The 23,833-nt window shown below is 48.5% G+C and overlaps 1 protein-coding gene across 11 annotated transcripts in view; it reads right to left on the bottom strand.

The window, feature by feature from the left end:
• Positions 1-1,264: 1,264 nt before the first annotated feature.
• Positions 1,265-23,833, bottom strand: part of Cdk5rap2 (CDK5 regulatory subunit associated protein 2) — a 186,595-nt gene continuing 164,026 nt past the window's right edge. For 9 of the 11 annotated variants that reach the window (XM_015497679.2, XM_015497681.2, XM_015497687.2 and 6 more), the window contains 9 exons: positions 23,014-23,182; positions 21,955-22,079; positions 20,623-20,868; positions 18,501-18,575; positions 18,061-18,320; positions 15,212-15,355; positions 8,279-8,405; positions 4,216-4,262; positions 1,265-3,730 (listed from right to left, as the gene is read on the bottom strand). In XM_015497679.2, coding sequence (XP_015353165.1) covers positions 3,674-3,730; positions 4,216-4,262; positions 8,279-8,405; positions 15,212-15,355; positions 18,061-18,320; positions 18,501-18,575; positions 20,623-20,868; positions 21,955-22,079; positions 23,014-23,182 — 1,250 coding nt within the window. In that variant the 3' untranslated portion in view covers positions 1,265-3,673. Of the gene's footprint in view, positions 3,731-4,215; positions 4,263-8,278; positions 8,406-15,211; positions 15,356-18,060; positions 18,321-18,500; positions 18,576-19,967; positions 20,048-20,622; positions 20,869-21,954; positions 22,080-23,013; positions 23,183-23,833 lie in introns of those variants that run through there. The other 2 variants (XM_015497682.2, XM_048813210.1) reach the window with 2 other exon arrangements.

Below are 23,833 nucleotides of genomic sequence, written 5' to 3'. Positions count from 1 at the left end.
GCTGGGACTTTCTTTAAGCTAAGGAATAAAAAACACGTTTGTTTGGATTACCATGTCCTGATAACCTGTGGTGGCCTGAAGAGAAGGGCTCTCACAGGCCTGCTCTGCGGGCCTTGCTCCCAGGCACCCTGGGACTCACAGCCACACAGGCTTGGATGTACCAGAGGTTCCTTTTTCAGAGCACCCCCAGTTCATGCCCTTGCCAATGACCAACCTCAGGGTCCACGGACTGTGCACAAACCAGGGAAGGTGGTTCTGTTCCCCCATGGGCAAATCCTGGTCTGACGTCAAGCCTAGCCTGGGCTAACCACTCCAATGCACCCCCACCTCTGACCACTCACATACACACTGCATCTGTGCACACCTGACACAGGAACTTCAAATAAAACTTTAAAAACTTGCTTGAGTGTGTCCCTGTAGTATGATGTTTTTAAGTCCTTTGGGTATAGACCGAGGAGAGGGATAGCTGGGTCAAATGGTGGTTCCATTCCCAGTTTTCCAAGGAATCTCCATACTGCTTTCCATATTGGCTGCACCAAATTTCAATCCCACCAGCAATGTATGAGTGTGCCTTTTTCCCTGCATCCTCACCAACACTTATTGTTGTTTGTCTTCATAATAACTGCCATTCTGACTGGAGTGAGATGGTATCTTAGAGTAGTTTTAATTTGCATTTCTCTAATTGCTAGAGATGATGAACATTTTTTTCATAATCCACAATAGCTAAACTCTGGAACCAACCTAGATACCCATGAGTAGATGGATGGATTAAAAAAAAAAAATGTGACATATATACACAATGGAATATTACTCAGCAATAAAAGAGAATAAAATCATGGCATTTGCAGGTAAATGGATGGCGTTGGAGAAGATAATGCTAAGTGAAGTTAGCCAATTCCAAAAAAAACAAATGCCGAATATTTTCTCTGATACAAGGTGACTGACCCATAATGGGGTAGGGAGGGGGAGCATGGGAGGAATAGACAAACTCTAGATAGGGCAGAGGGGTGGGAGGGGAAGGGAGGGAACAGGGGGTTAGCAATGATGGTGGAATGTGATATCGTTATCCAAAGTACATGTATGAAGACATAAATTGGTGTGAACATACTTTATATACAACCAGAGATATGAAAAATTGTGCTCTATATGTGTAATAAGAATTGTAATGCATTCCACTGTCATGTATTTAAAGAATAAAATCAATTAAATATTAAAAAAAAAAACTTGCTTGAGACCAGCCACAGAAGAGACACTGAAGAGCCACTGATTTTTGACAAGAATGTTATTTTTAGCTATTTCTAAATTTTTGAGGCTCTCATCAACTCTGCCATCAGGACTGGGCAGAAGGGTAAGCCCCATCTGACAGGTGTGGAGGCTGGGGCCTGGACCCAGGCCTCCTGTTGACCAAGCTTCTGTTTGGAAAGACCATGGTATGATTTCTTGGAAAAGGAACTCCATTTGACATTATGCCTAAATCTGAGTTTTCACACCCAGGCAAATGTGAAAATGAGGGGTGGCTGTGCAGAGGAGGAACCCCTGCGGGAAGGGACCTTCCCGACTACCTGTCCAGGGTACCTGGGGTAAGGCCCCCCCTCCTGGGCTCACCTGGCTTCTGCTCCCTCTGCCTCCAGCTGAGCATCCCTGCATCTGGGCAGGTGTGTGGGTGGCAGAGAAGCCAGTCTGGGGTCTGGAAGGACAGGAGGGATCAAGAGGGATCAAGTCCTGGCTCCATTAACCATAAGCTAAGGCTCTTGGCTGATCTGTGAAGACAGGGTGACCCTGACCACCATCACTTCCTCCACATGGCTCTGGGGGCTCCAGGGAGGAACTGTGGGGTGCCTGAAGCTGCCCTTGGCTGCACAGGAGTTAGTACTGTCTCCCAGCAACCTGAAGACGGGCTCCTCGGATCAGGTCTCTCCCAGGAACTGGTCCCATCTCTCGGCTCTGTGTACCAGGCCTGCCAAGACGCTCTCCAGGAGCTCAGGGAGGTCCCCAAACAGGGAGTGACGGCTCTGGGGGCAGCAGGAGCAGAGAGGGATGCAGCACACAGCATCAAGGATCGGGAGAGGCTCAATGGGGGAAAGATTTCTGAAAGACCACTCAAAGCTAGCTGGAAAGAGAAAGGGTGGGAGGGGCACTTCAAAGAGTCAGCACCCTGGTTGGGCTGGGTAGGGCAGGGCAGCAAGGCCCCACCAGTGAGCTGGAGATGGTTCAGTTCGCCTGGACCCGACCAGAATGCAAGGAAGTGGAATGACAGGAGCCAGGGGCACCCGGAGGGGCCAGACACGGGCCCCCATGAACCCTGTCAGGGACCTGGGCTTGGACCAGAAGGTGGCGGGAAGACACTGGTGGCTATCGGGTGGGGGAGCATCATGATCAGATGCCCTGTTTTCTCAGCACCTCAGCTGCTGTAGGGCAGAGAAGGAGTCTGGGGGTGGGGCGCAAGACCAACAAACTGGATGGAAAAGGAATTAAATACTAGAGAGGAGCCCAGGGACAGGAGAAGAGGCAGAGGACCAGAGATAGGGAACAACTCTAAGAGGTCAGGACAAGAGGGGGATGAGGCAGCCGGGAGCTGGGTGCAGGGGAGGCCACAGCTAGAGGCAGAAGGTCTGCATGAGTGACTTCAGAAGGAAAGCAAAATGCAGGGTCATCCCAAAGGTCACTCAAATGCACAGAACATGGCAGAAGCAGAGGTAGTGAGGGACACTGAGTCAGGGTTCCAAGTGCTCCCTGCCCAGCCTCCTACAAGAGGCCCATCTGCCCAGCTGGGCACTTTGTGAACCTGACCATGGGCACAGGACTGTGAGACAGGAAGAGCAAGGCCAAGAGAATCATGTCAAAGCACAACTGGGGGCCAAGTCTGCCCTGTCTCCAGGAGGTCCCTGGGCCAGCTTCAGCCCTGCTTTGTTTACTTCTCAGGGACACTGTGACGTTCAGGGCAAAGGTTAAGGATAAGCAGGGTTAATAACAAGGCTGTAGCAAGCAAGTACCCCCAGGCACCAATGAGGACACTGGGTGGACTGTCATCATCGGGACAGTGCAAATGCCAAGTCCCAGCCTTACCCTGCTCCTTCCTAAGTCAGACAGCACCACTGAGAGGGCTGTTCTCCAGGTGACTGTGAGAGGCCGAGCACCTGTAGGGTGCAGGCACAGCCCAAGGCCACGCTGCATGGAGTCCTCCTCTCTGGAAACCTGCGAGGGCTCAGCAGCAGGCTCAGGGCGAGATCTGAGGATCAAGTGACTCCTGAGACCTGGCCTGTCCCACGGGGGAGTTTGGGACCCAGGCTCTGAGGCTCCACACAAAGTGACTGAATCATCCCCTTGGAATGCAATGAATCATTTAAGGAGATTCTTCAAACTGCAGAGCCAGTGAGAGCCAAGGTCACCCAGGACAAACGTGGAGCCCAGCAACGCATGCAGCCTCAGCGCCATCCCTCTGCCCCAGACCCACGCAGCCTCCCAGAGCTCAAGGCCTTTCCACGCCTCACCGCAGAGCACCTGAACCTCTGTGGCCACAACCACGAGCCACGTGTGCATGGAGAACACGGAGGGAAAGAGACTTCCTTGGGCCAGGCAGCCATTTCTCCCCTTTCTCCCTCAGCCACCAGAAGCCTCAGCTGGAACAGAGACGCGTGATCTCGGGGCCACAAGCTTTATTAGCTTCAAGTCCTCAGGAGCCAGGTCTGTTGGGACTGGCTGTTCCTGGATGGGCACCCCCGGGCCTCAGCTGGAGAAAGGGAGGGGGAAAAAAGGAGGGTTTTAGGTCGAGGGGAGGAGGGTTTCGGAAGTAAGATCCCTGACCGAGTTAAAAGCAAGATATGATCCTGAAACTGCTTTCTAAGACTTATTAGTTTGATCAGCAAATATTTACAGAACAAAGGGACAATGAGATCATACTGTATTCATTCATTCATTCCAGAAAGATTTAACAAAGTCCTACTATGTGCCAGTCACTGGCTGCTGCTTTTTTCCCCTGGTAAAAACAGCAAACAAATCTAAAAACCAGAACAAATACTGAAGATAGGCATGAAACTTGTCATTCTTTGTTGGCAGAAAAATACAACTCTATATGGAGGACATGTCCCTTGGTTCCACTTCCAAATTCATTTTTCAAAAGAGATCATTTCTGGTCCTGCACCCATCCCCACCCACTACGTGGCTTTCAGTAAAAAAAAAAAAAAAAAAAAAAAAACCACAAAGGGATGAAGTTACCTCTAGGTTTCCTCTGGCCTTCCGAAGGACCTTGTGGGTTACAAGCACTGGGGAGAAAGCAAAGAACAAGATGATCAGAGACCAGACATTGGGAGGGCAGTGAAAAAGCCCAGTTCAGGTAGGAGAAGCCCAACTTGAAGGCTCTGACACATGAACCACCCTGAAGAATCCAGAACAGAGAGGAGCATGAAGGGTCTACCTGTCCCCTCTTGGGGCCCAGCACAAATGACACATCAGAAAGGGTGGACCACTGACACCTCTTTCAGTCCCCACAAAGCCAGTCTCACAGGGATGCACTGGGTAGAGCATGCCATGCCATTGTTAGGGGCAATACCAAGGCTCTGCAAGGCCACCTGGTAACCCAGGCAACCTGATGGCTCCTCTCTGTGGGCCAGGGAGGTCCGTGGTGCAGGGCAGGTCCAGGCATTCATGGTGTCCTGAGCCCTCTGAGAAGCAGAGGGGGAGCAAACCCATGTGTGGAGACCCACATCAAGTGCTGAGGGAAGTTAAGCAGAGGTGGGGTTTCACACTGCCAAGTTCCTAAGCCTGGGAGGAGAACCCTGGGCGGTTTGGCCACCCCCACCTTTCAGATGGCAGAATAGCCCCCACGGTCTCCCTAGGGAAGCTGCATTCTGCCTGGATGGGAGCAGGCTGGTGGGTGATCTCAGAGGACGCTGCCCACTGACATCAGGCCTGCAGAACTGGAACTCCAGAGAGCGGCAGTGTCCACCTCTCAGGAGAGCAGCTGAAGGAGCACCACCTCCTCCTCCATCTTTTCTTCTCCAACACAAACTCCAGCGACGGCAGGGACGGCACTGTTGAGCGGATTCTGAGCTTACCAGGAACCTATTCTAAACAGGCTTGGTGAGGGTCAGGGAATCAGCCCCGTGCCCAGTGGCACAGGCACAAGCCCCGGATCCGGGCCTTTGACCAACAGCACCTGCAGCTAAAACAGACTGAAACCAACACCACATCCCAGCTTCCCAGTGGTGTGTTCACAGCAGGTAATCTGTGGGGACCTAGAGAAAATATCTTTTTATGCTTCACAAAACATTCTACCTGGGGTAATAAAATCTATTTGCAATCTGCACCATCAGGGGAAGGGACAGGCCATGTGGGCTTTAACTGAACAAAATGAACTTCAGAAGTGGCCACTGCTTCTCTGTACCTCCACTCCCCACTGAAGTCTGCAAGCAGAAGTTCATAACCAGGGGCCATGGGTGTGCTTTGGAGAGTCCTACATCCTGGATGTGACGTGCAGGTCTATGTGTGGGTATAAATGTGTGCATTTTTCTGGGGAAAGAGACCACAGCTTTCTCAAAATTCACCAAGGGGCCTGTGACCCAGAAAAGATTAAGTATCATGATATTGAGGTTAAAAATAATCTTGAAAGAGTACTGAACATACCAAGAGAACAAAACTCACCATATGAGCTAAGGGTTACCTCACCCAAGTTTTGATGTAGCCCTTACATCTGAACAGCACCACCCACGTTCCCAGGTACAGAAATCCCCACTGTGACGAAAAGACGGAGGGACAGAGTGGTAAAGAATGTGTCCCAAATCAAGCCTTGTCCCAGCACAAAGAAGAGGCTCACACCCTAGGGTCACATGAGTCAGTCCAGGGTTCCTCCCACTTCAGGGGAGGCCGGCAAGGAAGATGCCCACCTGAGGGTGCCCCACCTGGCCAACTAGGTTCACCTCACAAGCCCGGATCACTGTCCTCACTTGGCATATGAGGACCTGAGGCTGGTGTTTCCAGGTCACGTGCCCAGTGAACAGCAGAGTCCTAAGTCTCACCAGGTCACCCTTTCCCTACTTTCCCCTATAGAGCCTGGGAGGACACAGGCAGGGATAAGCCCTAGCCCTTGCTTGTTCCTGTCACTGTGTGGGCAAGGAAGAGGGAATGCTACCAGCCTTCATTTAGTCACTTCGGTGCCAGAAGCAGGCCCGTGAGGCTGGCAGTGTTGGGGAATTCCCAAGGGCCTGACTGGTCAGGACGAGCTGCCGAGCCCGGGCAGGAGGAGGCACAGCCCGGCCAGCTGCAGCTGCCCACTGGCTGGAACAAAATGCAGAGACAGCGACAGCTCATCAGATGGGAGATGCTGTGAGATGTTCTCAGGCTTGCTCTGAATGACCTCTGTACCCTAGATCATCTGGACTAACTGAGAGAGGGAAGCAACTCTGTCCCCGCACTGTGCTAAGGACAGTTCATATCAGAAGCTTCACATTCCTCTACAGATGAGAGACAGAGGTACTTTCTATGCAGCATGATTAGAACCCAGGCCTATGTGTGTGGCCAGTGTGAGTCCTTTGGAATTACTGTCTCCCCTGGGGATAAGGAAACTGAAGTCAGAGCTTTGCACTGTGCCCATTCACAATGACTTGCTTGCTGACCCAGGACACAGGGTGTGGCACTGTCTACCGTGGTCACTAGACTCATGTGAACCTCATGCCTGCTTCTGAAACCTCCTTGTGCTCTGCCGCTATCCCAGCCAGGCTGCAGAGGAAGAGGGTGCCAGGGCAGAGTTCTGCTTCCCAGCCTCGGGGGCTACACGGAGCATCACTTTGGCCCCTTGCTGCCCAGAAGTCTGACCCAATGTCCCATGGCTACCTTGACATGGCCATGACTGGCACTGTCTGCCCAGGGAGTGACACGAACACCCCAGCCAAAACCTCATGACATCCACCACCCTGCTGGACCGACCCCTCACTAGCTTTCCCAACATCCCCACTTCTCGACAGCCTTGCCTTGCCCCAAGAGGCCTCCCCACTGCCCACCTGAGGGACTGCACCTTCAGCTTGTCCCACAAGGCTCCTCAAAGGCCCTGGTGTGTCCTGAGCATGTTCCAGAACACTCTACTCTCCTGCCTCCTGGGCTGTGGTATGAGGCCACAAGGCCATCACCAAAATCCTGTTCCTGCCCTGTTGCCATCTCAGCTGGCCATCCCTCAAGGCCCAGTCAGTCTTGAACCAGAACCTGGCCAGGCTCCCTGAGGCACTCAGCAGTGCTCCCACAGCTAAGCTGTGTAACCCCCACCCTCAGTTACGCCCGAGCTCCCCGCCAGCAGGAGCGCCTGTCCCCGGGGCTGTGCCTGCTCATAAGTGAGCTTGTTGCCCATCTCACAGAGTCCACTTCCAGAAGGTTTCGGGCGAGGGAGTGTCAGGAAAACTGCCACTTGGCAACAATCTAGGTTCTATGCCTCCCAGGAAGACCCCGAGAAAACGGGACTTTGCTAACAGAGCATCCAAGGTGGCAGGCACCTTGGAGAGGAAGGAGCTCCAGATAGAGTCTCCCCAAACAAGCAAACCAACATGCAGGCAGCGTGGGCCCAGCCGCGGTAGGGTCACCAGGAGGTGCTGATGGGAGCTGCCTTGAGCGGTGCTGAAGATTTAAACCAGGGACCAGGTGAGTGGCTAGGCCAGAGCTGGGACTGACTGGCTCTCTGATCCTGGGGCTCCGCACCTGCCTGGAGAAGGGTTCCTCAAGTCCATGACCTACTCTGATCCCGCGTCCTTGCTGTTATGTCCTGCTCTCTGGTAGAGCACCAAGCCTCTTCACTGACAGGCATGGCGGGCGACCCTCTGCTGTACGTGCCAGCCTCCCCAAGCCTGTCACAACATAAGGCCCAGTCCCCGGGCCCCTCCTACCTCGACCTGTCGTAGGCAACCAATAGAAACGCTTCTGGTTTCTTGCCTTTATCCCCGCTATTCCTGGCCTGGAATGTCACCCCCTGTCCTACCTGATGACATTCACTCCCTTTAGATTTGGCTCAAGGATCATTTTATTCAGGATGCTCACCTCCCAGGACAGTGACACCCACCCCACTGCCATCTCCGTGCTCCCATACCGCACGTGCCATACCCCCATCTCCCCAGTGAGAGGACCATCCCTGCCACCAAGACATGGGAAGTGAACAGACGAGTCTGGGCAGGTCAGGAAGAATGCAGCCTAAAAAGACACCCGAACCCGGGGGCCTCATCACCACTGGTCTGGGCTCCAGTGTGGCTAAGCCAGGGCAGGAAGTGGTTAAGCATAGTGGCTACCCACACTGCTCACTCACACTGGTCAAAGATGACTTTTTCCTGGTGCTTGCTCTGCTGCAAAAGCCTCATGCTGTTCTGCAACTTCTTTTCTTGTTCAAACAATTTGTTCTGTAGTTTGGTGATCTCTGCTTTCATTTCTCCAATCTAAAGAAAAAAGGAATTAGAAAACTGAAATAAGAATATAAAATGTCAAATCACATAGGAACAATTGCAAAATCAGATAAAAAGATGCTCAAGGTCACTAACAGAGATATTTAAATAAAAACTAGAAGGCTTTCTCTGTCCATCAGATTGGCAAACTGGATAAAATACAGATGAAAGAAAGCAGTCTTATGACCACTGGAAAACTGCAAATTGGCAAGGCCCTTGGGTAACACCTGGCAAGATCTACTGTAAGTGCATGACCATCTCTGAACTAGCAAGTCTACACTACAGCATTTACCCCCAAAACAACAACCGTACAAGCACAAGAAAGTTGCTGGTTGTCCATGGATGTCCACTTCAGCCTTGTTAGTGGTAGCAGAAAAAAAACAACCCAATTTGTTTAATATGGATCTAAAATAAATTGTGGTACTTACACAGAAAGAAGTAATTCTGCAGCTATTAAAATGAGGTTGTAGAGCTCTATTTATAGATGTAAATATCAATATATATAAAAGATTGTAATGAGAGAGAAAAAGAGCCCAGAACAACAGAGGCTGCCCTCTGCCTCCACAGCATTCGTTTCACAAATCTGAACCCATTTCCACAGCCACAGAGCTGGAGGTCAAAGGCCACAAGATGCTAAGAGTGTCTCCAGGAGATGTGATTTCAAATTTTGTTGTTGTTGTTTAATAAAAAACATTATGCTGATTTTTAAGTTTTGTGTTTAAATCTTGAAAAAAAATAATACAAAACTATTTCTTGGTGAGTGTTATCCATTAGGAGGACCTACTGTGAATTTTCAGAGTAGAGTAGAGGTGGGAGGCCACACTGGGTCCCCAGTGCTCAGAGGGGGACTGAGACACTTTAACCAGCTCCCTTCCTCGTGGCAAGAAAGCCTGGCACCTGCTTCTCCCGGCTGCACTCAAAAACCTCTGCTCCAAGGGGAGATGCTGAGTTGTCAGCTTATGAAGAGTCCCTTTAGTTTGTTCCCAAACTTATTTATGGTAGTTGTAACAGAATTACAGAATCTAATTAAATATTAAGTGAACCTATGAAGCCTGTGTCTGGTAGAGAGAACCGACTATGAAAACTAACATATGCTTCAGAAAGACCAGAGAAAGGCGAGCCACTGAAAAACACATTCTGGCAAATTAGGTGTGGGTGAAACAACTATACAAGATGTGGGAGGAACACAGTCTAGAAGAATTCTAAATTCAGATTGCTTCACAAGTGTCTAAGTTTTCTCTTCATCGTAAAGAAACAGAAATTGGAAGTGACAGACATACATTATGGATGTGGCTTATGAAAGTAAGGACATGTGGAACTCCAAACAGCAGCCCCATAGTCAAAGAAATGGCCCTGGCCCTCCATCAAAAGAATGGTGAATGTAAGTATATTTATCTGTTTAAAGTTTAAGGTATGTTTCACTTTTTGATTCCCTACCTTAACCACTTTTAAGATTAGCCAATCATGTCAGCTAGAGAGTCTTCAGTGCTTCCAGAACAGACCCTAACTCAGACATCAGGTCTGCACGGTTCTCTCCTGCTATCCAGGGCCCACAGAGACTTGGGCTGTGGTCATAGCTCCATCCTAGGACAAACTGCCCCGCAGTCAGAGCCTTAACTCCACACCTGTGACACCGGAATAACCACCCCTGACCCACCCATCACACTGCAGGAGGATGAGACTCAGAGGAGTCCATGGAAGCCGGGAATGGCCACTTCACTCCTGGCCTGGCTAACCCGTTTCTCTTTCTATAGTCAGCTCAGCTGTCCCTTCCTGCAGGAGGCTTCACCTGATGCCCCTTCTGCACCAGGAGCTGAGGCTCCCCATAACTGCCCACATCCAGGGGACTGTAGCAACTGGTCGTCACAGGCCTGCATCCCCTGTCAACTACCAGCTCCTCCTTCCCTCGATCACCTTTGCCTGACGCAGAGCAGGTGCTGTGACGTGCCTGCCATCAACCTTTCATTGGCACTCTCCTAACACCCTGTACACATCCTGTCCAGCACTTAAAACCACAGATTGTAATAATTTACATCTGCTGTGCCACTGGATTCAATCCTTCATTTTTACAGCATTAAGATACTTTAGAAAAAACAGCGAGAGCTCCAAAACAGCTCTGCCACTTCCTAGCTGTGTGATGCTGAAGCAAATCATTTAACTCCTTGGAGTTTCAGCTCCTACTTCTGGAAAATGTGAACAAGATGACCTAACTCCAAGCCAAGCATGGTGGCACATGCCTATAGACCCAGCGACTTGGGAGGCTGAGGCAGGAGGATCAAAAGTTCAAAGCCAGCCTCAGCAACTTAACCAGGCTCTGTGTAACTTAGTGAGGCCCTGTCTCTAGATAAGGGCTGGGGGTATGTGGCTCAGTAGTCAATTGCCCTGGGTTCAATCCCCAATACCAAAAACAAAACAATAACAATAACAAAACAAACAAAAAAACCCTAACTCCAGATAGTGGAGTGGATTTTGAATGCTCACAAAGAAATGATAAATGTCTGAGGTGGTGGATATGCCAATGACCCTGATCTGACCAGTATTCATGACACATGTGTACTGAAATGCCACACTTACCCCATAAATGTGCAATTACTATGAATCAGTTAAAAATAAAAACATTTTAAAATAAAATAAAAAAATAAGAACATCTGATTCTTATACCTCAATTTAGAAATTTAAAATAAAAAACAAAAAACCTAACTCCCCAAGGTCGTGGTAAAGGGGTAAAATAAGATGTATATGAGCAGTGCCCAGTATCAACAGTCACTCAACAGAACAATTCTTGTTTTATTTTCTCTTTCCTTTCATTCTTTTTAGTTAATAACTGATAACTTTACTGAAAAACAGTAACATTTTAAAGAAATTTTTCAGAATGCAACAATATACATGAATAAAATTGGATAACATTTAAAAAATTTCAGGATTCTGAACATTTCAGAGCATAATGAAGTATAGTATCTATTTATCGATAACAGAGGAATTAGGAAATGCTTATGTAAGTAAGAACACTCTTGACAATATCAACAGAACAACTCAGTGAGCATCGCAGAGCCGAGAGCAGAAATGGAAGCCCCTCCCCTCCCAGGAGGCCACAAAATCCTCCATCAGTGTCTCGAAGCCTTGCTTCTGGGAAGAGTTTTTGTTTGTTTGCTTTCCTTTTTATGAAGAACATCTCAAATGTTTATGCAAGTAGAAGGAATTGGATAATGACCCTCCCCCCAGGAACCTGTCCAGTTTAGCAATTATCAATTCAAGGCCAAACTTATTTCACCTACACCCAAGCTCCTTCTCTCTCTAAAATTAATTTGAAACCAATCCTAGAAACTAATCATATCATCTATAAAATATTTCAATATATATATCTGGGAAAAAAGATTTTAAAATACCATAATATCATTAGCTCACCTAAACAATGAACATAATTCTTTAGTACAGGTTGAACATCCTTAAAATCAAAATCCAAAATTCAAAATGCTCCAAAGTCCAGAACTCTTTGAGCCAATGCATTTTGAGCATTTTAAAAATATTTTTTAGTTGTAGTTGGACACAATGCCTTTATTTTATTAATTTATTTTTATGTGGCGTTGAGGATCGAACCCAGTGCCTAGGCGAGCACTCTACCGATGAGCCACAACCCCAGCCCCATTTTGAGCATTCTGATCTTTAGATTAGGGATGCCCAACTCACAAATTCTTTGCAAATTCTTCAAAATCTGAAAAAAAAAAAATCCAAAATCAGAACGACTTCTGGTAGTTTCAAATAACAGATACTCAATAGGTATCTCCAAATATGGAGTTAATAGACACACTTCCCTGATTGCTTCATAATTGTACTTTTTAATAACTGGTTTGATTCAGGATTCAAGTAACATCCATATTTTGAATCTGTTGTTTCTTAAGTTTCTTAAGTTTTTAACCCAGGGTTTCTCAAAGCTCCTAAAAGGGCTGGTGAAATAAACTACTGAGGCCACTCCCAGGGTGGCTGATTCAGTTGGTCTGGGTGAGGCCCAAGAATCTGCATTTCTGATAAATTTCCAGGTGATGCTGATGTTGCAGGTCCAGGGCCTACACTTTTGAGAGCTACTGTAAATCTTCAGGTTTCTTCCCTATATCCTGTCCTTTCTTACTAGGATAAAATAGGTTCTGAGCTCCTTGTATTTCCTGCCCAGACATAGAGTCATTTTTCCAAGGAGCCCAAGATCCTTTTGGGGGAAAAGGCATTTAGACATCATAGTTTGGAAATTGTGGGTGTTTGCTGGCACTTGGTCAGATTTTATTTCTTCAGCCTTTTACACAGAGTGAGTTAGTAAATTTTTTTAACAGAAAAACATCATGAGTTCATATTGATGCTTACAATTTAAATTTACAATTACAGGGTCTTTATTTCTTTGATTTTAATTTTTTTTAATTCATAGTAAAAATCTTAGTTCCTAATGATACTTAAGAGTTGTTTTACAATAGAAATACATTAGTTTCAGAATATTAATACCAATACTATTACTAACCACTGAAAACGGTTTATATCTTTAAAAAACTTTTGGGCAGTTTTTCTTGCCTGTAAAATATTCCTGCTAGGAATGTATGGTCAAATCATTGTTTCCGTCACTGAAATGTTCTTTGTGTGACCATGCCTCCAGTGCCATCCGTAGTGAGGTTAATTGATTCCATACCATTAATTTTTAGAAATTTCTATTTTCCCCATTTTGACAAATTTTATTTATAATTATGTTAACTATTGATATAGTTTGGAAGTCAACTGTATAAAACAAGCTCTATTCAGAGAAATCTACTTTATCTCTGCCCTTCCAATCTCTCCCTTTACATGCCAACACATAGCCTGTTATTGTTTTTTCTTCATTTAAAAAACTCATAAGCATGAGCCTATATATTTATATCGCTCCAACAACTTTCCTAGGTCAACTCATGCCTGGGATCCATGCTTTTCAGAGCAGTCCACAGGACTGAGTGGGACAGTACGGTAAATGCAAAAGGCAAATCAATGATTCTCAGAGAAAATAGCAGGGAGCAAAAGCCACCGGGCTGCTGAAGATGTGGAAGTCTGCTTTACACACACGCTTCACACCAGGCAAAAGGCACCGTGTCAAACACAGGCAGTGACAGAACAGTGGTGAGAGGCAATTTAACACCACACAGGGGTCTGCGTACACTAGCAACCAGCAGCCACAATGGAGCATCTCTAAGTCCTTGTCCTACTCTGAAATTCTGTGACACTAGAGTGAATATAATCAGTTATCTGAGAAACGAAGGACAAAACACCTCGAGCACCAACCAGTCGCTGGACTGATCTAGAAGTGGGGGAAAATCGACACGGCTACAATTTTGTGTGCATTTATAACGTGTGTGTCTTGTATATATAATAAGAACTGCATTCTGTCTATTTAACAAGTAGTCACTACTTTTATGTGCTAAGGATAAAACCACTGCATTGTGGGTCAACTGTTTGGTTCAGACATGTTTGCTTTCAAAATTCATAAGGGACAGGTAATAATAGTTTGGTTATATGGGAAAAATCATTCAATCATACATTTATTCAAAAACATGAACAAAACACATGTTCCCCTGAAGGAAAGCAGAGGAAGGCAGACATTAAAACAAACCAAGTAATTATCTTTTGTGTCAAAAGCTATGAAGAAACAGAGGAAGACGCTATGACCGAGTGACTGGGAGCCCTCTCTCACCTAGGGGTAACATTTAAGCTAAGAGAAGGTGGGAAGGAGTCGGCAGGCAGCACGGGACATCCAGGCAGTCAGAGTAAGAAAAGGCTGTGGGCTAGGACCAGTGGGTCCCACCATCCCCCTGACACTTGCCTTCCACCCCACACCCCATGGGCTGAAGTGGGCAAAAACGAATTTATGAAACATTAAATGTTTATGAGCTTCCCTGAGCTCAGCACGCCCACACTCCCCACAGGAGCCTAACAAGGAAGCCTCAGGACTCCTCATGGAACCTTGAGGAAGAGGGCTACTCACGGGCTGCTCCAGAACCACGATAAACCCATCTAAGAGCTGCCAGTGGGGTGGAACTCAGAGAGAAAATCAAATTTCCTTTCTGCCTCCCTGCTGGCCTGTAGCACATTCACAGGAGAGGCAAAAAGGGGAAGCAGCATCAGACCACCCAGCTGGGAGTCTCAACCTCCTTTACCTGCATGTGGCTTTCCCAGGGAGGTTCCCCTGGGAGCCAGGCTGGCTGCTCACCCTGTCACGATACACATGCACTCCACAGATGGAAACAGGTAGGGCTCCACCTGCCTGGCTGCTGGCATGGATCAACTGCTCCCCAGCAGTTAGGCAGATTTGAAAAAGGCCTACTCATATCAAGAAAAGCCATTAATGGGAGTGGAGGGTGCAGGCAAAGGCATATAATGTGAAAGGGACTATGAAGAGAGAACCCGCAGGCCCATGAGAACAAGCCAGAACTCAATGCCTACAAAATGAAAGAATAGCTCCGGGTTCAGTCCTTATGTTTCAAACCAGCTCTGTAACCCTGATGAAGCACTCAATGCCTGGGCCCCAGTTCCTCGTATATGGAGTGTAGACAGGATCCCACTCCACACTCATGTGCTGGACGTGGGCAGCCGCTGCAGGCTGAACTCTCGGGTGCTGGAGGTCAGTCAGCAGCCCAGACACAGCAAAAACATAACCAACCTGGTGCCTTTCCTCCCTTTGACACTTCCCCGCACCAAATGAGAGCCACTGGGGCTGCTCCTGGGCTGGGCTAAGGAAGGGACTGAGACACAGGCCCAGGGGCATCCTTGAACCTCTGAAGAATGTCACCACCTACCTGCCCACAGTGAAGGGTACACTGGCCATCTGTGGGGAGTGAGACTCTCCAAAGGAGCTTCAGCAACCTCGAGGCCTCTTCTAGGATCAGCCTGGCCGTGCTCACGCTGGAGACAAACTTGCTCAGGGGCACCAAGTGCAGACCCTACATGGGGTCAGGGATGAGAGAGCTGTTACGTGTGGTCCTGAGATCATGGACAGCAAGCTCTGACAGGCAGCATAAATCTCCAGGCTGCAGGGCTTCACCGGGTTTTTTGTGGTGAGGAGGAAATAAAATGTCATGTATGCTGCAGCCCCCGGAGATGCTCCAGAGCAAACGACACCGACAGCGAGTGCAGTGACAGGGACAATTTGGCATCAGCTGCACTGGTCTGGGAACAGTGCTGGGGACTTTTGAAGTCTCTCACCCTCACTGTCAGCAGAAGGAAAATCACATGGGAGAGTCAAGGGCATGAGAAAACAAGAATGTGATCAGAAATGGAAAAACACAAAAAAGAAAAGAAAATACAGCATGTCTTTACAAGAAATGAATATAAAAATAAAACCATGTATACTTTTTTAGTTATCAAATTAACAAAAAATCATTATAAATAAAAATACTCAACGAAGACAAGTGTGGGTGCTGAGATGGGTACTCAAACAGATGTGATCCTTTGGGAAGCAATGTAGCAATGGTTATCAAGAGCCCTAAAAAGTGTACACGTTTTGAACCAGTAACTTCATTTCGTACCTAATCAAAAATACAATTTAAAATAATAAAAACTGTTTCTGAATGAGGATGCTTGCCAGTCACAATTATATGTCCAACAAACAGTGCAAGTGAAAATAAGTGAAGGTCCAGCCACACATGGGCTGATATGGCCGCCAATAAAAGTCAAGGGTGAGGAAAAACCGAATGAGATGGAAAAAGCATCAACCTCTTGTTAGTGAAACATGTGGAACTCAGAGTTATGTGTAGGTCTGATAAACTTTTGAATGTCCTAAAAGTACACATTAAAATTGTAAGTGCTGACCTTCAGGGGTAGTGTATTAATAAATGTTTTTATGCTTTTCTATAATTTCTAGCTTTTGTGCAATAAAAATTTCAATCAGAAAAGAAAAAGCATCTTATTAATATTTATTAATTTATTCAACAAATATTCAGCAAGCACATCGGTCTTGTACCAGGTGATGGACAAAGTTAAATAAAGCAGCCCCTCTCCCTGTTCTCCAAGAGTTCATCTGTCTAACAGAACATAAAAGGCAAAATTGATTTTTATAATACAACAAAATAAAAAAGTCAAATCAGGTATGGGGAAGCAGGGGGCTCAGGCATCTCCAGTAAAGACCCAGGAAGAGAGATCAGGAATGTGACCCAAGCTTGGGGTCTGGTCCAGCTTGCGGGTGGGGGTGTACCTGTCCCCAAGCCTTGGAGGAGGCAAGTAAGGAAGCACATGCCCAACAGCTGGGTCTAGACAAAAGGCAACAAGTCGGGGAGGAGTCCAGCGGGATGGGGTGCGGGAAGAGGGAGGTAAAAGAGGCTGAGGGGGTCCCAGGACAGAGGGAACCTGGGCTGGAGACAGGCTGTGGAAAGCAGGCGGGGATGGCGCATAAGCCTAGCCTACTCAGAGTAGGACACATGGCAGGAGAGGGAACATGCCATTGGGCAGGCAGGCAGAAGTTAGCAGCTTCTGCACAGGTAAGTCTGGTGACTAATGCTGTCCTACAATGTGGGAAGCGAGCACCCTGGAGGACAGGGAGCTGAGTTCAGATGTGAACCTCTCCAAGCTACTTCTCAGCATCTCTAAAGTGGGCATGACATCACTGCTTCCCAGGGTTGTGGTGAGGAAATAAAATGTCATAAGGAAAGCTATGGGGGAAGAGATGGAGATGCCAACCATCCAGGGTTGGATGTAGGGTTTCTCAAACTGGCAAGCTCATCACGAGGCAGTTGTAGAAATTATGGTGTGGTGTGGCGCAGTATGACGTGGTATGGTGTGTGGTGTAGCGCAGTATGATGTGGTGTGGCGTGTGGTGTGGTGCAGTATGACGTGGTGTGGCGTAGTATGGTATGTGGCACGATACTGGGGTATGGTGTGCCATGGTATGGTATGGTACAGTATGGTGTGGCATGACACCAGGGGATGGTGTGGTGTGATATGGTGTAGTATGGTATGACACTGGGGGACAAGTGTGATATAGTGGAGTGTGGCGTGACTCCGGGGGATGATGTGGCATGGTGTGGTGTGACACTGGAGGACAGCGTGGTGTGATGTGGTGTGGTAGGACACTGGGGACGCAGTGTGATATAGTGTGGTGTGGCGTGACACTGGGAGATGATGTGGCCTGGTGTAGTGTGACACTGGGGGATGGCATGTTGTGATATGGCGTAGTGTGGTATGACACCGGGAGACAGTGAGGTATGAGCTGGGGAGGTGTGGGGTGGGCTAGCATGGTACAGTAAGTGCAGTAAAGTGGGGTCTGCCTCAAGAGGATGAGGCCCTCCATCTTCTCCACAGGATCCTCGGAACCCGAGAACACCGGGTGGCTGGACATAGGGATGAACAGCTGGACACACAGAGGGACAGAAGACTGGATGAGACTCGACAGACAGGCCGACATGGGCACAGAGCAGCAGATCCCTATGAAGTAGCCACAATAACGCAGGGTACAAACCTCAACCAGATGTCTTCCCGCAGCCACCAACACAGAACCTGACTCTTGACCTTTCTTGGCCGACACCTTCTGGTCCCTCTTTTTAGAGCCCTACTGAGGACAACTGTGCACTTGCCTCCAAGCACCCTCAGTCAGTCCTTCCCACTCACTGCCCCAGTGAGCACCTCCCTTCCCCTACTCTAGCAGCCAGATTACCTTTGTCCTCAGCTCTTGACCCATGGGGCTGGAAGCCTCTTGGGTTTGCATGTCCATCTCAGCAAGGAGCCTCTGTCCTTGGTGGATCTGCTCACACAACGCATCGTAGTCCTCAATCAGGCCCAGGATGTGGCGGCCACTCCTGCTGGCCCACAGGCGAGCAGCCATGCGGGGCAGGCAAGGGGTGCTGGTTACAGAGCTGCCACTGATGCAGGAGAAGGAGTCTATGTCATTTCCAGAGAGTGGAGGAGTCTCTGAAGCTGCAAAATGAGAAGTGGAACATCAATCTACTTGGTAGCACCCTGTGTTCAGAGCTTACATGCTGATCCCCAAACCCCTGCCAAACACCTAGTTGGGACCAGGGACCCCCTTTGATTCAATTTAAAAATACCACTGTCACACCCCATGCTGCTTCAGTTACTCAGACTTCAATTTTGTACCTGACTTTGGCATCACAGCCCGAGTGGACTCAAGGTCAGAGGAATTACTGCTTGCCAGGGGACATTTGTTATCATCTGTAACATGCAAAACAAGAGAAGGAAATAAACTGTTTCACTGCCTTCCATGATTGACGAAGAAGTGACTGAGAGTACAGTGTCTCATCCAAACACATTTGTTCAGAAACACAGCATTCATTCAAATTCTCCCTGGACATCAGTCCTACTGGACCTGGTCAGGACAACAGAGAAAGAGTGACTGGGCCCAGCCCCTTCCTGGGAAAACCCTCTTGTCAGACAAGAAACAGGCAGTTTTGTCTCGGTGTGCTCAGGATGGAGGAGGGAAGCACAGGGCTGTGGGTGCCGGGGGATGGTGCTGACCCCAGCATGGCTTCCCAAAGGCTGACACCTGTGTTATGTTTCAAGACCACTGTGACTGATCCCTGGGAAGGAGGGGAAAAAAATGCCAGGCAGAGGGGGGAGCAGGCAGTTACAAGCTCACAAGGATGTGAACTGTCATTCGGGGAGAAATAAGCAGGTCCTGTGGCCAAGGCCCTGATGCCGGGAAGACACAGGAGGGTGCAAGGCCAGAACCAGGAGGGCTGTGGGACCTACTCAGGGGCATCAGGCTGGGCAGCGCCTGGCTGAGATCTCAGTTTGGTCCTGGAGGAGAAAGCTTGAAGGCTGCTGCAGTAACCTGAGAGAGAGGGAGCGGCCTGCAGAATATGGGGGTGACACATTTCAAACACCGTAAGAAGGCAAAATCAACAGGTGCTCAAGACAATCTGAGCAACACTTTATAACTTGGAAAGCACTTTTACATCCGGAAAGCTATTAAGCTCTCAAAAGCCTAACAGGCAGGCTGGCACTGTAATTCAGACTTCACGGAAAAGGAGGCCACGGGGCAGCATAACCCAGCAAGGTTGGTGTCTAGGCCTCAGGATTCCCCATCCATGCTTCCTCCATCCCTGCCAAGGGTGCACTGTGGTTTCCAGGCCCAGGAAGCCAGGAGGTCAGCTCCACGAAGTCAGCCCCTGGGGAGAATCACTTTAATCCAAGACCACAGCCCTGGGTTCCATCCCCAGCACTGCTAAAAAAAAACAAAAACAAAATGTACAAAAAAGCCCCCAAACAGAAAAATGGTACAAAAAACAATTTGAACAATATAAACTCAAGCCTGTTTCTGATTAACAAATGATGAAAAATATACAAAGAATTCTTTTCCCAACCTTTCTTCCTTATATTGTTACATCATCTTTTTGGTTAAAATTTTAAGATCCTTATCAAGGAGAAATCAATGAACCAATCAATGACGGTGCTAAAGCTGACTGGGTTCTCCTTAAGACATCTGAACTTTCAAAATTAAAGGCAATAGACTTGATTCTCAATCCAAGTGATGAGAAACTTTTGCACAATCCTTGTCTATAAAGCATGTCAATATTCCTCGCTCCACTGAACACGCACAGTCACCTTATGGGCATCAGAATGACAATCTCCAGGCACCTGAGGCTCGAGGTCGGGTGGGGTCAGGAACAGCTCTGGACTGAGAGCTGAAATGAATAGTGCCATGTCACTCTCAGCTCCAATTCCTTTGTCTACACAGTAAAAGGGATTGCCTGGTCAGGGGCACTGAGTCGACCACTTGCTGGTTTGTCCTGGGTTAGGCTGGGCTGGGGCAGGAATGTCTGTCTGGTCCTCTCTCTGCTCCCCTCACAAACTCTCCAGGGCTGACAGGCCACCAGCAAATGCAAAACAGGCCCAGGCGTTCCCTACCAGGAGGCTTCCCAGACCTAGAGGGCACTGCAAATCAGAGTAAGAGGCTGGGTTCTCTTTGAAGGGTAACAAGAGGACTAAAAAGGCCTCAGGCTCCGAGTGGCATGGGCAGGACAAAATAGATACGAGGGAAGAAGACTGGAGGCCATCAGGGTGGTTGGAAGCCCAAGCTCCACTTCCAGAGAACCAAGACACCCAGAGTATGCCATTGTGCCAGAGGTAACAGTTAATTAGCGGTCAGGCACCCGGCTCCGAGGGTGCAGTGAATCTACTATCTATGGAAGGACATCTCCGTGGGCAGGGGCATCACTCAGAAGTTCACACATAATACACAGATGTGCAGATGCCATACCGTGTTTGTCTAGCTGTAGGGTCCAATCGGGGACACCCGGGGCTTGGACAGCCAGACTGAGGTCTCCTTCCTGGGCCTTCTTCTCCCCCTGTGCCAGCTGCTCCTCCAGCTTGCTCTGTAAGGTGCTATTGGTTTTGATGCCACCTTCCAACTGTGCCCGCAGAGCCTGGATCTCTGTCAGGAGGTCGTGCAGGTCACTGAGAAGCTCCTGCCCCTTCCAGCCTTCTGGTGCCTCTGCTCCAGTCTCTGTGGACATGTGCAGAGGGAAGTCTTGACATCTTCCACAAATAAAGGGTCAGCCATCAAAGGAACTCAATGGCATTTTCAATCCGCACACCACCATCGACCCCCCCCCCCTTACTGAGAACTAGGTACAATTTAAAATAACAACTCGACTTTAAAAACAAAAATATTGGCTGACTTAATTGCTGCTATTCCACAGGCTAAATAAGAGCTGGAAATTAATTTTCACTTCTGGCCATAAAAGCCTAGCAAATTGCACACCAAACCCTGAAATTATGTCTAGTAGTAATAAAATCTATTTGGGCTGGAATTATAGAATGAAAGGGGATGATTTTAAGAGCCACAGTATATTAAAAAGGCACAACAGCAAGAATAAGAGAAGCAACTTGAGAAGAAATGAAAGCTGTGAGATGACCCTTTTCTAGATAAACTTTCAATAGGGAGAAACCATCTGGAAAATTAGTTTAAAAAAATCCCACTACACCTCAAAATTGATTCTGAAACATTAGACCTTATACTTGAGTCACTCTGATCTGGTATCTCTCTTGAAATACAGACAAGAGCAGGGCCAACAAGGTCCAGCACATGGTAGGCACTGTAACTGTTTGCTGAATGAATGGGCAAAAAGAAACACACACTAGCAGGAAATCTGTAATGAAAGTTATTTCTTAAGCATCTACTGTGTGTCGGGGAGTACTTTAGGGCGCTTTAACACATGATCTGCTCAACTTTTACAACTCCACACGGTGGATTTTAACAGACATGTTTCCCAAGGCAGGAACAGGCCCAAAGGGTGAGGTGACCTGCTGTAGGACAAACGGCCAGGTCGAGGGAGTGACACTCTAGAACTGAGCTGGCAGGATGCCTGAGCCTATGTCCTTCCATATTTTCTGCTCCTATTTAAGAGAAGTAGGCCAAAGAGCTGGCTTCAAATAAACCACGTTTACCCCCAGGGTCACGCAGAGTCTGATGACAACATCTGGAGAAAGGGCATGAAGCCAGAGCCCCAGCCTGCTGCTCCTGCCACAGGCTGTGCCCGTGAGCTCACAGCTCTGGGACATAAAGAGCCTGGTCCCCAGGGCTCAGTACCTTGCCGTAGCCTCTGGTGCTCCTCGTCCAGCCTCACATACACCTTCAGCTCCACGCGGAGAGACTGGAGCAACTTGTGGTTCTGTGAGAGCAGCTGCTGCCTCCACTTCACCTCCTTCTGTGCCCTGCAACGCCCCCCGTGGGGAGGAGAGGTTAACTGCACTCCAAGGTGGCTTACTCATCCCCCACGCCACTCGGCCAGAAGAGTGAGGACAAAAACAGCATGGTTTAAGAACTGCACTGCAGACTCTGTTTCCCAAGGGCCCCGTGTCCAGCCCTTTACCCTCTTTCCTGTAGTCTTCACAGACACCCTGGAAGGAATGTGCTCTGTAATCCTCGATTCAGAGACAAGAGGAAGCTAAGTTCAAAAGGTTGCGTCCCCTACCCAGGGGTGCACAGCTCAGAGCGGAGCTACGACCTACACCGGGATCGCCTGCCGGCAAAGACAGCGGATTATCTACATCACCACCCAGAGCGGGCAGCCTAGGTGGTGATGGGAGCTCTGAAGGAGCAGGTCACTGCTGGGAGCCAAAACGAACAACTGAAAACATGGGATGTGAGTCTAAGGGGAAAACCGCAAAAGAGGGAGCAATAGGATCCTTTGAAAATGTCACTCCTCTGCTGGGAATGTCCCAGTGGCTTCCTATGCCACTCAGAGTAAAAACCAAAGTCCTCCTACAGCTAGGAGGCCTTATGTGATTCTGGCCACCTCATGCCCTCTGCCCCTACCACGCCCTCTCCTCCAGATGAACAGGCCCCCTGTTTGCCTCGGGCCGGGTGCCCTCTGCCAAACAACTTCCCAAGAGGGTTGCAGTATCACACCCTCCTTGGGGCTCTCCACCCAAAGGGCACCTTTACAGAGAAGGAAAGATGGAGAACAACAGCCCGCCCCACCCCTCCTTCTTTAGATGATCATTCCCCATATTTCATGCCCACCAGATATATGGCATGCTTCTGTCCATCCCTGCACATTAGGAGAGAGGCTAGTGTGCCTCACTCTGGGACTGTACCCCCAGAGCCTGGCTGCGGGGGCCATCAGGGCAGGGAACCAGGCCCCACCTGTCCAGCTCCTGGCTCAGCTGCTGGTTGAGCCTGTCCCTCTCGCCGACTTCCTTCCGCAGCCTCTCGTTTTCTCCCCGCACAGAGGCATGCTCCTGCTGCAGGCGCTCCAGGCTTGCCACGTTCCCGGAGAGGGACTCTCGTAATTTTTCATTCTCTTTCTGTTTATCTGCAAACACCAAAAAGTGCCACTGAGAAGGGACACCATTTGTTTTTTTCCAACCTTATTACGCAGATAGAGCACTTCAGTTCGAGCACTCCAAGAATACAAAAAGGAATGAGATTTAATCTGACATTTATGATTTTGGTGTTCCAATTATCTTATGCATTTTGGGCAGATAAATCTGTCAACATCAAGGCTGCAGATTAAACGTCACTGGCATAAAATGGGCCTGTTTAATTTTCTATTAAATAATGGGCCCTGCAAACCTGGTTACTTTTCTTCCATACAGCACAAATGTGTAGAAACTAGAAAGAAAGAAGCAGGGCCCCAAACTCTGGCGGCAGCAATGGAAAGTGCGCGGCCTTCCCTGCCTCCCAACAGGCCAGCAGAGCTGTGCAGAACGGACCCTCTGTGAGGGCCTCAACTCTCCTGAGGAGCAAAACCCTCCCCAGAGGTGCAGGAGACAAAGAGGCTCAAAGCAGGGTGCTGGGGGCAGGGTGGTGGGTTCAAGGGTTGCTCCTTCATTTACTGACTACAGGACCCTGAGCAAGGGTCTCTACTTCTTTGTGTCTCAGCTTCCTCACATGTGCTATGGTGAAGAAAAGGGTCAGCACAGGGTTTTGCACGCAGGCTGGAGTTGAAAGAACCCATATGGGT

This window comes from Marmota marmota, unplaced genomic scaffold (genome assembly GCF_001458135.2).
Source record: "Marmota marmota marmota unplaced genomic scaffold, marMar, whole genome shotgun sequence".
NCBI classification, from domain to species: Eukaryota; Metazoa; Chordata; class Mammalia; order Rodentia; family Sciuridae; genus Marmota; species Marmota marmota.
The sequence above is the reverse complement of the archived record's forward strand: the minus strand, read 5'-3'. Positions and strand labels throughout refer to the sequence as shown.